The following is a 15059-nucleotide window of genomic DNA, read 5'->3' on the forward strand; positions in this document are numbered from 1 at the left end:
ACACCAAGATTGGTGGCATTGTGGACAGTGAAGAAGGTTATCTAGGATTGCAACGGGATCTTGATAAATTGGGCCAGTGGGCCGATGAATGGCAGATGGAGTTTAATTTAGATAAATGTGAGGTAATGCATTTTGGTAGATCGAATCGGGCCAGGACCTACTCCGTTAATGGTAGGGCGTTGGGGAGAGTTATAGAACAAAGAGATCTAGGAGTACAGATTCATAGCTCCTTGAAAGTGGAGTCACAGGTGGATAGGGTGGTGAAGAAGGCATTCAGCATGCTTGGTTTCATTGGTCAGAACATTGAATGCAGGAGTTGGGATGTCTTGTTGAAGTTGTACAGGGCATTGGTGAGGCCACACTTGGAGTACTGTGTACAGTTCTGGTCACCCTATTATAGAAAGGATATTATTAAACTAGAAAGAGTGCAGAAAAGATTTACTAGGATGCTACCGGGACTTGATGGTTTGACTTACAGGGAGAGGTTAGACAGACTGGGACTTTATTCCCTGGAGAGTAGGAGGTTAAGGGGTGATCTTATAGAAGTCTATAAAATAATGAGGGGCATAGATAAGGTCGATAGTCAAAATCTTTTCCCAAAGGTAGGGGAGTCTATAACGAGGGGGCACAGATTTAAGGTGAGAGGGGAGAGATACAAAAGGAGCCAGAGGGGCAATTTTTTCACTCAAAGGGTGGTGAGTGTCTGGAACGAGCTGCCAGAGGCAGTAGTAGAGGCGGGTACAATTTTGTCTTTTAAAAAGCATTTGGACAGTTACATGGGGAAGATGGGTATCGAGGGATATGGGCCAAGTGCAGGCAATTGGGACTAGCTTATTGGTATAAACTGGGCGACATGGACATGTTGGGCCGAAGGGCCTGTTTCCATGTTGTAACTTCTATGATTCTATGATTCTATGATTCAGTAATATTTGTGATTCAGTAAATACCTTTTCACTCCTAATATTTTGTAGTAATCTTTCTTCTGTGATTGTTTAAGAAGTTTCTGTGCCCTTTCCAGCCCTTCTTTTATTCCTTGATCATTGTCACTGTGGTCTCTTGCAACTTCATAGTCTTTGATTGCTGTACGAAACATCAGACAACACTGAGTTTATTCTTCAGTCAGTCATGGTCATGCCTCTGTATGTTAAGCCTTTCGCCCATCTAGTTCAGTCAGTTTTGCCAACTTAAAGAAACTCATCGTCGCTGGGTCAAAATCCTGGAACTCCCTTCCTAACAGCACTGTGGGAGAACCATCACCACACGGACTGCAGCGGTTCAAGAAGGCAGCTCACCACCACCTTCTCGAGGGCAATTAGGGATGGGCAATAAATGCTGGCCTTGCCAGCGACGCCCACATCCAGTGAACGAATAAAAAAAAATAATAGATGGGTGTCTGTAGGGTAAAAGTGAGCTAGCTCATTAAAGTCTTCACATCATCATCCTCTGCATCTCAGAATTAAACAAGCAAGTTGGAGGAAGTGGAAAGCCAGAATTTTATGATTAGAAACTGGGCAAACATTTAACATGTCCATATGTCATTCCATTTTAAATTGATTAACACTCCATTAAATAGCAGGAACATCATAATCGGGTCAATTATCTGCTAATTTCTAGACTGTAATGTTTATTTTAAAAGTTTTCACAGCTCCCCCCAATCAGTTGATAAATGTAGCTGAGCAAGGTACCAGGCTGGAGTCCCAGTCTGATCTCAGTTAGGGTAGCAGTATGGCTGCTACTATTGGTCTCAGCACTCAAGTGGGAGAGCAGGGGAGGAAAGGGGGGAAAAATTGACAGTTCCTGCTCCTACGTAGACTTGTAGACATTGGGTAAAGGCAGAATTGGGCTAATTTGCAGTTACCCTATCCATCAGCTGTATACCCTGCCAACACTTGCTGTCTAGGTTCACAAATGAAGAATGGCCACTATGATGAAAAAGTACTTAAGGATGCTGGCACTGTGTAACCGTACTCCAGCATGAGTTAACATCTGCAGGGGGAAGACAAAAAAAATTCAAAGAAAAAAAATTCACAGCGATGATACTGGGGTGCCATTGACAGAACCTTATTCTATACATCCTCAATGGACCACTCATGCACATATATGCAATTTGAGGGAGAAAGTGACAAATTAAAAATTATAGATTTTACCAACGTATATAAATATAAATCAAAGCTGGCCGATGCAACAGCAGTGCTGCACCAAGAAAACAAAGTAAAGGGAAGAGAGGAGAGAAAGGATTTTTTCCCCCCCTTGTTGCATCTAACCACGCTGTCTCCTTACACTGTCTCCCATGCTTGATGCTGGGCTCTCAACATTTAGTAAGACTGCTTAATGTAACCTAAACTTCAGATGTTTAGACTGGTTAGACTCTGCAGCTAAAGTGACCCATCTAAATAAACATTTACACAGTTGGGAAAAAGACCACTATACTATTAGACCAAGAACTGTATATATCCTGGCTACAGATGCAAAATGCATAACTATAAGTGTATTAAGTTTCCCTTAATTATAGTTTACCAAACCAGTTCAAAAGGAACAAATGAAATTTGAGCTTTAAACACACAATAGGTGTTAAATACATAAATCAAGTAAACTGTACCTTCTTCATATCGTTCCTCTAAAATATAAGCCTCTGCTCGGTCTTTCAATGCATTTATATTGCTCGTGTCCTGCTCCAATACTTGCGTGCAGACTTTGATGGCTTCTTTTGCTTGCTGGTTCTAAATGAGTGATTATATTAATAGTAGGATACCGTTTAAAGGAGGAATATCTTCATGAATTATTTACCAATCTTTATTGGAAGGAAAGAGAGCTATGTATTTTTTTTATTGTACAGATATGAAGCAATGAGTTTTAACCAGATTTACATTCCCTGTAAATGGGGGGAGAATATTTTTACAAGATCCATTCAACAAAGCTGAATTGCAAGCAATAAGATTAATTGCTAAGACACAATTATAAATGTTTATTAATTCTAAATTATGACTCTAGAGGCAGAGAAGGCAAACTGTGTGCAATATCAGCCTGGGGTGTCAATGGTCCATTTCAGTTTAGATTTAATTGATTCAGGACAGTCATAATGCTTAGAAGGGGATGCAGGACCAGAGAGATTTTAGGGTGCACATACACAAATCTCTGAAGGCGGAAGGACAAGTTGAGAAGGCTGATAAAAAAGCATATGGGATCCTGAGCTTTATTAATAGAGGCATAGGGCTCGATTTTGGGATCGTGTTTCCGGCGGGTTCCCAGCGGGGTGGCCCCGAAAATCCCGATATCCGGTCACGTGACCGGATCGCGACGAAATCCCGGCCACTTCCAGGTACCGCGCTGACGTGCGGGGCTGCGCGCGCAAGCCCCGCTGGTGGGAATCCCGCAGGCAATTAAAGCCAGCGGGGTTCCACTTGAGAGTACTTAACTTGCTCGTTGTGGTCAGTTAATGAGCTGAAGCAGCTGTCAAAAGAGGAAGTGTGGGATTTTCGGTTCAAGGCAGTGAGTTTCCCACACTGGAGGAAACAGTCCCTCCTCAACCAGGCGTGTTGCAGCCAGCAGCCTGTGGCAGGTGCCAAGGTGCACTCCACGGGGGAGAGCCCTCACCCACGCAGGAGGCCACCGCGTCACATAGGGCAACCCCTGCCCTCCACCACCCCCCGCCAAGCCAGAGGACAGACCGACACGAAACCGCAGCCCCAGTCCGAGGAACCACCCACCTACCCTGCACAACCCCTCAGACCAACACCTGCCAGATGGGTGGTGTGTGGACACCCTCGGAGGACGAAGAGCATGACCAGCACCAGCAGCCTCGTAGTCCACGCCGTCCGCCGCAGGGACGTGGATCCCCCCAACACTGTGTTGTTGCACGCCCACCTGCACAGCAGGAGGGAGGGCAACCGCAGAGAGAGACGCATCGCAGAGGGCACTACCCTCGCCACAGGGTCCACAGACCGAGGCGCAGCTCCCCGGACCTCTCCGAGCAGCAGTGCACAGGGAGGCGCAGATTCGCTCGACATGTAGTCGTGGAGATCTGCAGCCTCTTTCATGCCGAGCTGCTCCTGGCTGGCCCCAGCACCAACTGCTTACCTGTCGCTGTCAAAGTCACCACTGCCCTCCACACCTTCTCCTCCGCATCCTTCCAGGGTGCAGCCGGCTACACCGCCGATGTCTCTCAGTCGTCTGTGCGGACGAGCCCTGCAAATACACCTGCACCGACTCTGCAGTAACACGATGGGTGGCATCAGTGGTGGGTCCTCATAGTGATACCCAGGAGCGGCCATTATTGGACACAACGGACAGGATTCGCGGAGACATGGCAGTGGTGGTGTCAATATAATGTGTGCTGTTTGTTGCTCTGAAATTCAATATAGGTAACACCCATGACAAACCCTCAGACACCCTTGTGCACCCCCTTCATGCTGACGACACGTTTGCCTTACGCTGCCTACTGCACATATGTGATGCATGCCCTGTGGCTGCAGCACAGGTGGTGGCAGGTTGAGTGAGGCTGGCCGTGAGGGAGATGCACGGGAGGGTGAGTATGGGATGGAGCAATGAGATTGTATGAGGATTGGGTTGCGTGTTAGTGGCAGGATGAGTACTGGCGAGGTGAGTAGGTGGAGGTAAGATGAGGATGGGGTTTGAGTGGGTATGAAGGGTGATGTGACAGAATAGTGTTGGCGGTGCCGAAGGAGATGTGGGGTGGGGGCAGTGTTGTGGCAGACGGAGTGTAGGGGAAAGACTTCATGTTCTCACTGCGGCTGACCTACTGCGGTCATTGCAGCGCCTCCTGCACTGTATGCAGGTGGGCGATATGTTGGTGGCGCAGGTGACCCCCTCTGCCACCTCGAGCCAGGCCTTCTTGGTGGCAGAGGCAGGCCGCTTCCTCCCGCCCGCCGGGTGGAAGATCTGTGTCCTCCCCCTCCTCCTCACCCCATCTGATGATACCTGGGGTGAGGCATCATTAAACTAGGAGCAGCCTTCCCCCTGGGCTGCTCCATGCTGCAATTTGTCCCATTGGTTGCAGCATCCGTCAGTGGAGGACTGCCCCTTTAACTAGAGAGCCTCCAGCTGACAGATCGTACTGCGCATGCGCAGCCCGACCGACGCGCAGGCCAGCGCCGTGGACCCCGGAGGAGCAGGTAATTGATTCCTATTAGCGTGTTGCCTGCTACGATCGCGTGGGCAACCCACTAATTTCGCCGTCCGCGTTTTCGACGCTCCCGGAGGACCACCCGCTGGGAACCCGCAGGCCTGCTAAATTCGAGCCCATAGAGTTCAAAAGCAAGGAAGTTATGCTAAACTTTTATAAAACACTGGTTAGGCCTCAAATGGAGTATTGTGTTCAATTCTGAGCACCACACTATAGGAAGGATGTCAGAGAGGGTGCAGAAGAGATTTACCAGAATAGTACCAGGGATGAGGGACTTCAGTTACATGGAGAGAATGGAGAAGCTGGGGTTGTTCTCCTTAGAACAGAGACGGTTAAGGGGAGATTTTACAGAGGTATTCAAAATCATGAAGAGTTTTGATACAGTAAATGAGGAGAAACTTTCCAGTGGCAGAAGGATCGGTAATCAGAGGACACAGATTTAAGGTGATCAGCAAAAGAGCCAGAGGTGACACGAGGAAACTTTTTTTAAAAAATAAAACGCAGCGAGCTGTAATGATCTGGAATGCACTGCCTGAAAGGGTGGCGGAAGCAGATTCAATAGTAACTTTCAAAAGGGAATTGAATAAATCATAGAAAGTTACAGCACGGTAGGAGGCCATTCGGCCCATCGAGTCCGCACCGGCTCTATGCATGAGCAATCCAGCTAATCCCACTGCCCTGCCCTATCTCCGTAGCCCTGCACATTTTTTCGTTTCAAATACTTATGCAGTTCCCTTTTGAAGGCCATGATTGAATCTGCCTCCACCACTCCCTCGGGCTGTGCATTCCCGATCCCAGCCACTCGCTGTGTAAAAAAGATTTTCCTCATATCACCTTTGGTTCTTTTGCCAATCACCTTAAATCTATGCCCTCTGGTTCTTGACCCTTCCGCCAATGAGAACAGTTTCTCTCCATCTACTCTGTCTAGACCCTTTATGATTTTGAACACCTCTATCAAATCTCCTCTCAACCTTCTCTGTTCCAAGGAGAACAATCCCAGCCTCTCCAGTCTATCCACATAATTTAAGTCCCTCATCCCTGGAATCATTCTAGTAAATCTCCTCTGCACCCTCTCCAAGGCCTTCACATCCTTCTTAACCTGCGGTGCCCAGAACTGGACACAATACTCCAGTTGTGGCCGAACCAGTGTTTTATAAAAGGTTCATCATGACTTCCTTGCTTTTGTACTCTATGCCTCTATTTATAAAGCCCAGGACCCCGTATGCTTTTTTAACTGCTTTCTCAACCTGCCCTGCCACCTTCAACGATTTATGCACATACACCCCTAGATCCCTCTGTTCCTCCACCCTTTTTATACTCCAAATACTTGAAGGGAAAAAACTTACAAGGCTATGGAGAAAGAGCAGGGAATGGTAACTAGATAGCTCTTTTAAAGAGCCAGCACAGGCATGATGGGCCATATGGCCTCCTCTTGTGCTGTACCTACTATGATGATAGAAGGGCAGCTACATTGCAAATAAAAAGTAAATTATCTATATTTGGATACTACAATGGAAGTTATCCAGAGGCTTTGAGGAATGCAATAGTTCAGAAATTAAATAGGCAACATCAGTTTATACATATATTCTTTCTAGAACCTGGGTTCAAATCCATTTATTATCAGGGACTTGAGCTTTTTTTGGGAGGGCTGTCAAGCCCAGCTTTTTTCTTAAAAAAAGGTACAAATCCCATTTTCTCCAAATGTGTGTCACTTTGAGCCTTAAGTAAATTATGGCAGAAAACAGAAAATAATGATCTCAAGACAGTCACCAATCCTAGTCTGATTTAGCGATGAGAAACTACAGGAGCTGTTCAAAAATGACTCCTCAAATTTCTTCTCCTCCCACACCAATGCATCGGAGATTGGCAACTTGATGGCTCTAAAATGTGCTCAAACTCCAGAATACCAGCAATAAAGCACTTCATATTGTGCCTTTATCATTATGTAGGTAAATATGGCAGCCATTTTGCACACAAGCCCTGCCAAGAGACAAATAATCAGTTATTGATGGTGGTGTTGGCAGAGGTTGAATATTGGCTGATGCACTAGCTGAAACTTCCTGTACTTCAAAGAATGCCATGGTACCTTTAACAACCCTTAAATCCAATGGAGCAAGCAGACAATGCCTTGGTTTAATGCCTCATCTGAAGGATGGCACCTACGAAAATGCAGCACTGTACTGAAGTGTCAATTCCAGATAATCTGGAAGACGACTTCAACCCACAACCTTCTGACTCAGGAGTGTGCCATCAACACAGCCAGCTAACAAAATCTAGGTCAAAAAACAGTAACTTTGAATGACATCTCACTCAACTGAGTGTTAAAAGTATCTCGGAAGCACAACTTTGAGAACAGTACTTGGAAGTATAGTTATAATATCCCTTTGTACATGCTGCCATCATATTGATAAACAAAACCTCAAATAGCCCGATTACTAAACTTCTTACCTTTGATAAACAATGACAAATTCTTTCCTTTGCATACAAAGTGTATTGAAGAACATTTGGCTCAGTTTTCATAGCAGATTCATATTTACTGATAGCATCAGAGTATCTAAGTCAGAAGAGAAAATATTTACATTGTACAATAAGAGTTAAAAGCAATATTTTCTGTATTTTTTGTTGTGAAAAGCAATGACCTTTCCAATTACTGCGATTATACACGGTCACTCGAAGGCCATGCAGTACAATGCCCATGAACTCGAGTATCTACAGAATGCATTCCAAGTTGAATGATCAATTCTGGAATAATTTTAAGATGTTCTTACTTTTCTTCTCTTATGAGGTCTTCTCCAGTTGCCAACTGCTTGTTGAGTTTTTTCACTTGCTTATAGTGGGCAAAACATAGTTTGTGATCCGGGTCCAATTTCAAGCATTCCCGTATTCCACTGTACATATAAATCAGAACAAAATGTTACATCACTTAATGCAATGCTGGCAAAAGATCATAGGATTAAACTCTAATTCCCAAAAGTAAAGGGGTAGTCAAAAAAAAGTTTAAAAAAAACAAGTTGATAGTTGATTTTCCCCCCAACCTCTTCCCCTCACTGATCCCCACAAAAACAAAGAAAAACACTGAACTGAAGGAGGAAATCTTTTTATTGGGTTGGCTCTAATCAAACCAAGCCAATATTTCCTATGCTACACACACTGCAGCACAATTTCCTTGTAATTTACTATAAATAAGTGTTGCAAAGTGATGATTTTGTTGTAGGTAGATTACAGTGAAGATGCCACAGACAGAATGTGGGAACTAAGTATCTATAGTAATTATATTGTGCACTGTAATATTTTCCCCATCACTCTTTGTTGATAATGTGGATCGGTGTCAAAGTTTGTCCTATAACACTCCTGTGAAGCGCCTTGGGACATTTAACTAAGTTAAAAGTGCTATATAGTTGCAAGTTGTTGTTGATGACAGTCCTATTGTCATAAGGCAGCATTTCCTACAACTCAGCAAGCAACACCACAAATCTACTACTATGTTTAAAAAACACACCTACACATGGGAAAGATCTTCTGATTAAGACAGCTGTGCATAAAATGAAATTCTTAAAAATGGAAAATATGCCTAGGTAATCTTTCCTCCTATTAATAGTGACCATTCCCATTTGTGTACGGATGCTGCATAAAGTAGGTTTATAGTACCTGTTATGTAGCATTTTTTAATAAAAGTCACAGGGGATGTAACACCAGTTCCATTATAAAAGAATGCATTGTTCACTAAACGCTCATAACTGACCAAGGCCTCATCGACAATTCTTAGAAACATAGAATCATACAGCACAGGAGGCAGCTAGTCAGTCCATCGTGCCTGTGCCAGCTCTCTGAAAGAGCTACCAATTAGTCACACTCCCCTGCTCCTTCCCCATAGCCCTGCAAATTTTGCCATTTTAAGTATAGATCCAATTCCCTTTTGAAAGTTACTTTTGAATCTGCTTCTACCGCCCTTTCATGCAATGCATTCCAGATCATAATAACTCACTGAGTAAAAAAATTTCTCATCACCCCCCTAGCTTCTCCACCCACTCCCCCCCCCCCCCAAACTATAGGAACAGAAAAAAACTCTTGGAACAGAGTCCCTGACTAATCCAATCCCAAGCTTTCAGTGAAGAGTCATGACCCTAGGAACATAAAGAATAGGAGTAAGCCATACGACCCCTCGAGCCTGCTCCGCCATTCAATAAGATCATGGCTGATCTCTGGCCCCATCTCTACTTTCTCGCCCAATCCCCATATCCCTCGATTCCCCTAGAGTTCAAAAATCTCAGCCTTGAATATACTCAACAACTGAGCATCCACAGCCCTCTGAGGTAAAGAATTCCAAAGATTCACAATCCTCTGAGTGAAGAAATTCCTCATCTCAGTCCTAAATGGCCAACCCCTTATCTTGAGACTATGCCCCCTAGTTCTAGACTCTCCAGCCAGGGGAAACAACCTCTCAGCAACTACCCTGTCAAGAGAATTGAGGCTACACCGTTAAACCCCTATCTCCAATCCATGGTTCCAATGAGTGAAAAATTATCCCTTATACCTCAATTAGTGAGATAAGCGTGCCAAGAATGCTAAAGGGCTACAAAACCACCACAATTACTTGTTTGATACTTCAAAAGGTAGCAACTGAAATTCTACATTTCTCCTGGGTAAGAATTCATCCTACAAAATATTTCACATCACCTCTGCCAAAATTGATGGGATGGCTAACACAAAGCTGGTGAACAGAATATATCAAACTGACAAACACTATGTTTGCAGTTTATAAATCGCAGAAAATTAGTGGAAAGATAATTGAACTGGCAGCGGCTCTTTTCTCGAGAAAAGAGAAGACTGAGGGGTGAACTGATAGAGGTCTTTAAGATGACAAAAGGGTTTGATAGGGTAAACGTAGAAAAGATGTTTCTGCTTGCAGGGGTGACTAGAACTAGGGGCCATAAATAGAAAAGATAGTCACTAATAAATCCATTGGGAATTCAGAAGAAACTTCTTTCTCAGAGAATGGTTAGAATGTGGAACTCACCACCACAAGGGGTAGTTGAGGCGACTAGCACAGATTCATTTAAGAGGAAGCTAGATGAACACGAGGGAGAAAGGAATAGAAGGACATGTTGATAGGGTTAGATGAAGTAGGGAGGGAGGAGGTGTGTGGAGCATAAACACCAGCATGGACCTGTTGAGCCGAATGGCCTGTTTCTGTGTTGTACATTCAATGTAATTCAATGCAATTCTATGCAATAAAAAAGAATACTCACCCAAGAGACATTTCATGGTCTCCAAGCTGGTAATAGATTATACTGATTTTGTAGAATGCTTCAGTGTTGTCATATTTAAGTTTTGATGCTGCTTTCAAGTCACTTATTGCTTTTCCACTTTCATCAATCTGTATGTAGCATTCTGCCCGGAGTTCTCTTAACTCAGAATCCCAAACACAGGTCTGATGCAGAAGAAATATACTTCAAAAGGTAGCAACCGAATAATATTTTTCAGTATAACTGTATAATTTTTTAAACTTACAACAACTTGCATTTATATAGCGCCTTTAAAATAGAAAAATGTTCCAATGCGCACCATGGAGGAATAATCAAATAATGAATGTCGAGCCAAAGGAGATATTAGGAGGAGTGACCAAAAGCTTGGCCAATGAGGTGGGTTTCAAATGGGGAACTTAGAAGTAAAGGGAGTACAAAGGCAGTAGGGTGTGTGTTTCGGTAGGGATTTCCAATGGTGGAGAAGAGGGATGCACAAGAGGTGAGAATCATGGGAACAGTGTTGGGGACCGGGGTGGGGGGGGTGGGGGGGGTGAAGGGTTGGAGGAGGTTACAGAGATAGGATAGGGAAAGGCCATGAAGAGATTTAATCACATACAGATGAGAATTTTAATTTTTGGGGGGACTGGGAGCCAAAAAGGTCAGTGAGGATAAGGACGATGGATGAAGACAAGACACGGACAACAGAGTTCTGGATCAGCTGAAGTTTGTGGAGGGCAGAGGATGGTAGAATGGCCAAGCAATCACTGGAAAAAGAGTGTAAGAACGTGGGAAGGAAAAAAAAAGTCTGTCGTGTATGATAGAGCACGAAAGAGCGCACACAGAGCAAGAGCAAAAACACGCATGGAAAGAAAGTGTGGAGAAGAGAGATGAGGGCATGCAAAGAGAAAAATAATTTAATTAACCTTGTCCATACCTCTTTTCCTTCCAACCCCTGTATCTTCTCTCCGCACTCTCCCACCCCCCCCTGAAATTACCCCATCTAAACCACACTTGGTATTGACTCCCCATGTGCAACACCACGGGATTACCGATTATATATTCAGATATCGCCTGATTAAGGCCTACCAATATCCAGGCTAGCAGAAAGGTAACAACGGGAGATAGGCCATGATCGTGGGGTTGGGGGTGGGTGGGGTGGTCCCAGGTGGCAGTAGGCCCAGATTATTTTTGTGGGGTCTGGAGGAGGATTTCTGCTCCTCCTGGCCCCAAAGAAATATCAAACTTACCTCGACCAGGCCTCTTTGCCTCTATCACCCATCGAAATGCTCAGACTGCAGTACACAGCGCAGGCTCCGACCATTTCCAAACTAAAACATCAATCGGGGTCCTATTTGCATATTGAAGTGGGCCTACCGCCTGAAACGGGCAGGCACTTCTGACACCCAGCAGTAGGCTCCTTTCAAAATGGCACCAGCCATATTGTTGAGATTATCAAAGGGATAAAGCTACCAGCCCCATTTGGAGGCAGTTACTGCTCCATTACCACCTGGCAATACAAATTAAAATCGGCTCCGTAAAATGGCTAAAATTTGCCGCTGTGTTGCCTCTGACCATGCAAAGCAAGAGCTACAACTTAATGTTGCACTAATCTTTAGTTATGCTAAACCTTTATAAAACACTGGTTAGGCCTCTGCTGGAGTATTGTATTCAATTCTGGGCACCACACTTTAGGAAGGACATCAAGACCTTAGAGAGCGTGCAGAAGAGATTTACTAAAATCATACCAGGGTTGAGGGACTTCAGTTATGTGGAGAGACTGGAGAAGCTGGGGTTGTTCTCCTTAGAACAGAGAAAGTTAAGGAGAGATTTGATCGAGGTGTTCAAAATCATGAACGGTTTTGATTGGGTAAATAAGGAGAATGTGTTTCCAGTGGCAGAAGGGTCGATAGCCAGAGGACACAGGTTTAAGGTGATCAGCAAAAGAGCCAGGGACGACATGAGGAAACATTGTAATGATCTGGAATTCATGCCTAAAAGGGTAGTGGAAGCAGATTCAATATAACTTTCAAAAGGGAATTGGATAAATACTTGAAGGGAAAAGATTTACAGGGCTATAGGGAAAGAGCAGGGTAATGGGACTAATTGGATAGCTCTATCCAGGAGCCAGCATGGGCAGGATAGGCCCAATGGCCTCCAGTGCTGTACCTACCGTGATACTATAATTTATAGAAATTTTAAGCATTTAAGCTGTAGTCAGTTACCACAAGACTATTTAGAGAGGGAAATAGAAGAGCACATAAGCACTTGTGGGAGCATCTGTTTACAGGAAATTTTTGTATCAACAGTCGTAGCTGGAAGAGAACACGTAGGGGCAAAAACTGCTTGGAGAACGGTGAGCTCAACAGCGCTCATCGTTGTTAATGGCGAAGTCAAGGAGCAAATTCTGGCAGTCGTACATGTGCAATGAAACGTGGAAATCCGGAACTTTCTCCTACTGGTTCGCCAGCTATATGATAGATTCCAATTAAGGGTATATCACCAGCTACAATCAGTGAAATCATTGAAAAAATTCCAACTTGCTATCTGCCCAGCTGGAAAGTAACTAGTATCACAAAGCAGGTAAGCTTAAAAATACCAGGTCTAAACTAAATTTTAAGAGTCTTAATGACTGCCAAACAACTAAAAATTAATTAAAAAAATGTGGAGTCTCATTACTCCTTATTTTAATAGTTTTTGGTCATTAAAATTTTTTTTTAAATTAAGAAAAATTTTTAAAAACTTTTCCCTTCTGTCTCTTATTTATTTCAATTTAAAAAGAGCAAGAGAATAACCAAGGAAAGAGTAGGGCCTATTAGAAACCAGAGAGGTAATCTACATGTGGAGGCAGAAGATGTGGGTACAGTTCTAAATGAATGCTTTGCGTCCGTCGTCACAAAAGAGGGGGACGATGCAGACATTGTAGTTAAGGAGGAGTGTGAAATATTGGATGGGATAAACATAGTGAGAGGGGAAGTATTAAGGTTCAGCATCTTTGAAAGTAGATAAATCTCCAAGCCCAGAAGAAATGTATCCCAGGCTGTTAAGAGAAGCAAGGGAGGAAATACCAGAGGCTCTGACCATCATTTTCCAATCCTCCCTGGCTACAGGCGTGGTGCCAGAGGATTGGAGGACTGCTAATGTTGTTTAAAAAGAAAGATAGACCGAGTAATTATAGGCCTGTCAGTCTTAGCTTGGTGGTGAACAAATTATTAGAATCAATTCTAAGGGACAGCATAAATAGTCATTTAGAAAGGCACGGGTTAATCAAGGAGTCAGCATGGATTTGTTAAGGGAAGGTTGTGTCCGACTAACTTGATTGAATTTTTTGAGGCGGTGACAAGGAGGATCGATGAGGGTAATGCGTTTGATATAGTTTATATAGATTTTAGCAAGGCTTTTGACAAGGTCCCACGTGGCAGACTGGTGAAAAAAGTAAAAGCCCATAGGATCCAAGGGAATGTGGCAAGTTGGATTCAATATTGGCTCGGTGGCAAGAAGTAAAAGGTAATGGTTGACGGGTGCTTTTGCTACTGGAAGGCTGGTTCCAGTGGGGTCCCACAAGGCTCAGTACTAGGTCCCTTGCTTTTTGTGGTATTTATTAATGATTTGGACTTCAATGTGTGGGGCTTGATCAAGAAGTTTGCATAGGATACAAAAATTGGCCATGTGGTTGATAGTGAGGAGGAAAGCTGTAGACTGCAGGAAGATATCAAGTGGGCAGAAAAGTGGCAAATGGAATTCAATCCAGAGAAGTGTGAGGTCATGCATTTCGGAGGGCAAACAAGGCAAGAGAGTACATAATAAATGGGAGGATACTGAGAGGTGTAGAAGAACAAAGGGACCTTGGAGTACATGTCCACAGATCCCTGAAGATAGCAGGACAGGTAGATAAGGTGGTTAAAAAGGCATACGGGATACCTTGTTTCATTAGTCGAGGCATAGAATATAAGAGCAGGGAGGTTATGCTAGAACTGTATAAAACATTGGTTAGGCCTCAGCTTGAGTATTGCATACTCAAGAAAGGAGGGAGAGAGAAAACAGGGAACTACAGACCTGTTAGCCTGACATCAGTAGTAGGGAAAATGCTAGAATCTATTATAAAGGATGTGATTACAGGACACTTAGAAAATAATAAGATTTGGCAGTCAACATGGATTTATGAAAGGGAAATCATGTTTGACAAGCCTATTGGAGTTCTTTGAGGATGTAACTAGTTGAATAAATAAGGGGGAACCAATGGATGTGGTGTATTTGGATTTTCAGTAGGCTTTCGATAAGGTCCCACACAGGAGGTTGGTGAACAAAGTTAGAGCACATGGAATTGGGGGAAAATTACTGGCACGGATTGAGAATTGGTTAACAGACAGAAAACAGAGAGAGTAGGAATAAACGGGTCTTTTTCAAGTTGGCAGACTGTGACTAGTGAGGTACCACAGGGATTGGTGCTTGGGCCCCAGCTATTCACAATCTATATCAATGATTTGGATGAGGGGACCAAATGTAATATTTCCAAGTTTGCTGATGACACAACTAGGTAGGAATACGAGTTGTGAGGAGGATGCAAGGAGGCTTCAAGGGGATATAGACAGGCTAAGTGAGTGGGCATGAACATGGCAGATGGAATATAATGTGGAAAAATGTGAAGTTATCCACTTTGGTAGGAAAAACAG

At 43.8% G+C, this 15059-nt stretch overlaps 2 protein-coding genes across 2 annotated transcripts in view; one reads left to right on the forward strand and one right to left on the reverse strand.

The window, feature by feature from the left end:
* Nucleotides 1-15059, forward strand: part of uggt2 (UDP-glucose glycoprotein glucosyltransferase 2) — a 685376-nt gene that overhangs the window by 616877 nt on the left and 53440 nt on the right. The window lies entirely within an intron of this gene.
* Nucleotides 1-15059, reverse strand: part of dnajc3a (DnaJ (Hsp40) homolog, subfamily C, member 3a) — a 101598-nt gene that overhangs the window by 14225 nt on the left and 72314 nt on the right. The window contains exons 6-10 of the mRNA XM_067986477.1: nt 10393-10574; nt 7912-8031; nt 7592-7697; nt 2600-2720; nt 948-1080 (exon numbers count right to left, since the gene is read on the reverse strand). Of these exons, the coding sequence (XP_067842578.1) occupies nt 948-1080; nt 2600-2720; nt 7592-7697; nt 7912-8031; nt 10393-10574 (662 nt within the window). The remainder of the gene's footprint in view (nt 1-947; nt 1081-2599; nt 2721-7591; nt 7698-7911; nt 8032-10392; nt 10575-15059) is intronic.

This window comes from Heptranchias perlo, chromosome 6 (genome assembly GCF_035084215.1).
Source record: "Heptranchias perlo isolate sHepPer1 chromosome 6, sHepPer1.hap1, whole genome shotgun sequence".
In the NCBI taxonomy this organism is placed as follows: domain Eukaryota; kingdom Metazoa; phylum Chordata; class Chondrichthyes; order Hexanchiformes; family Hexanchidae; genus Heptranchias; species Heptranchias perlo.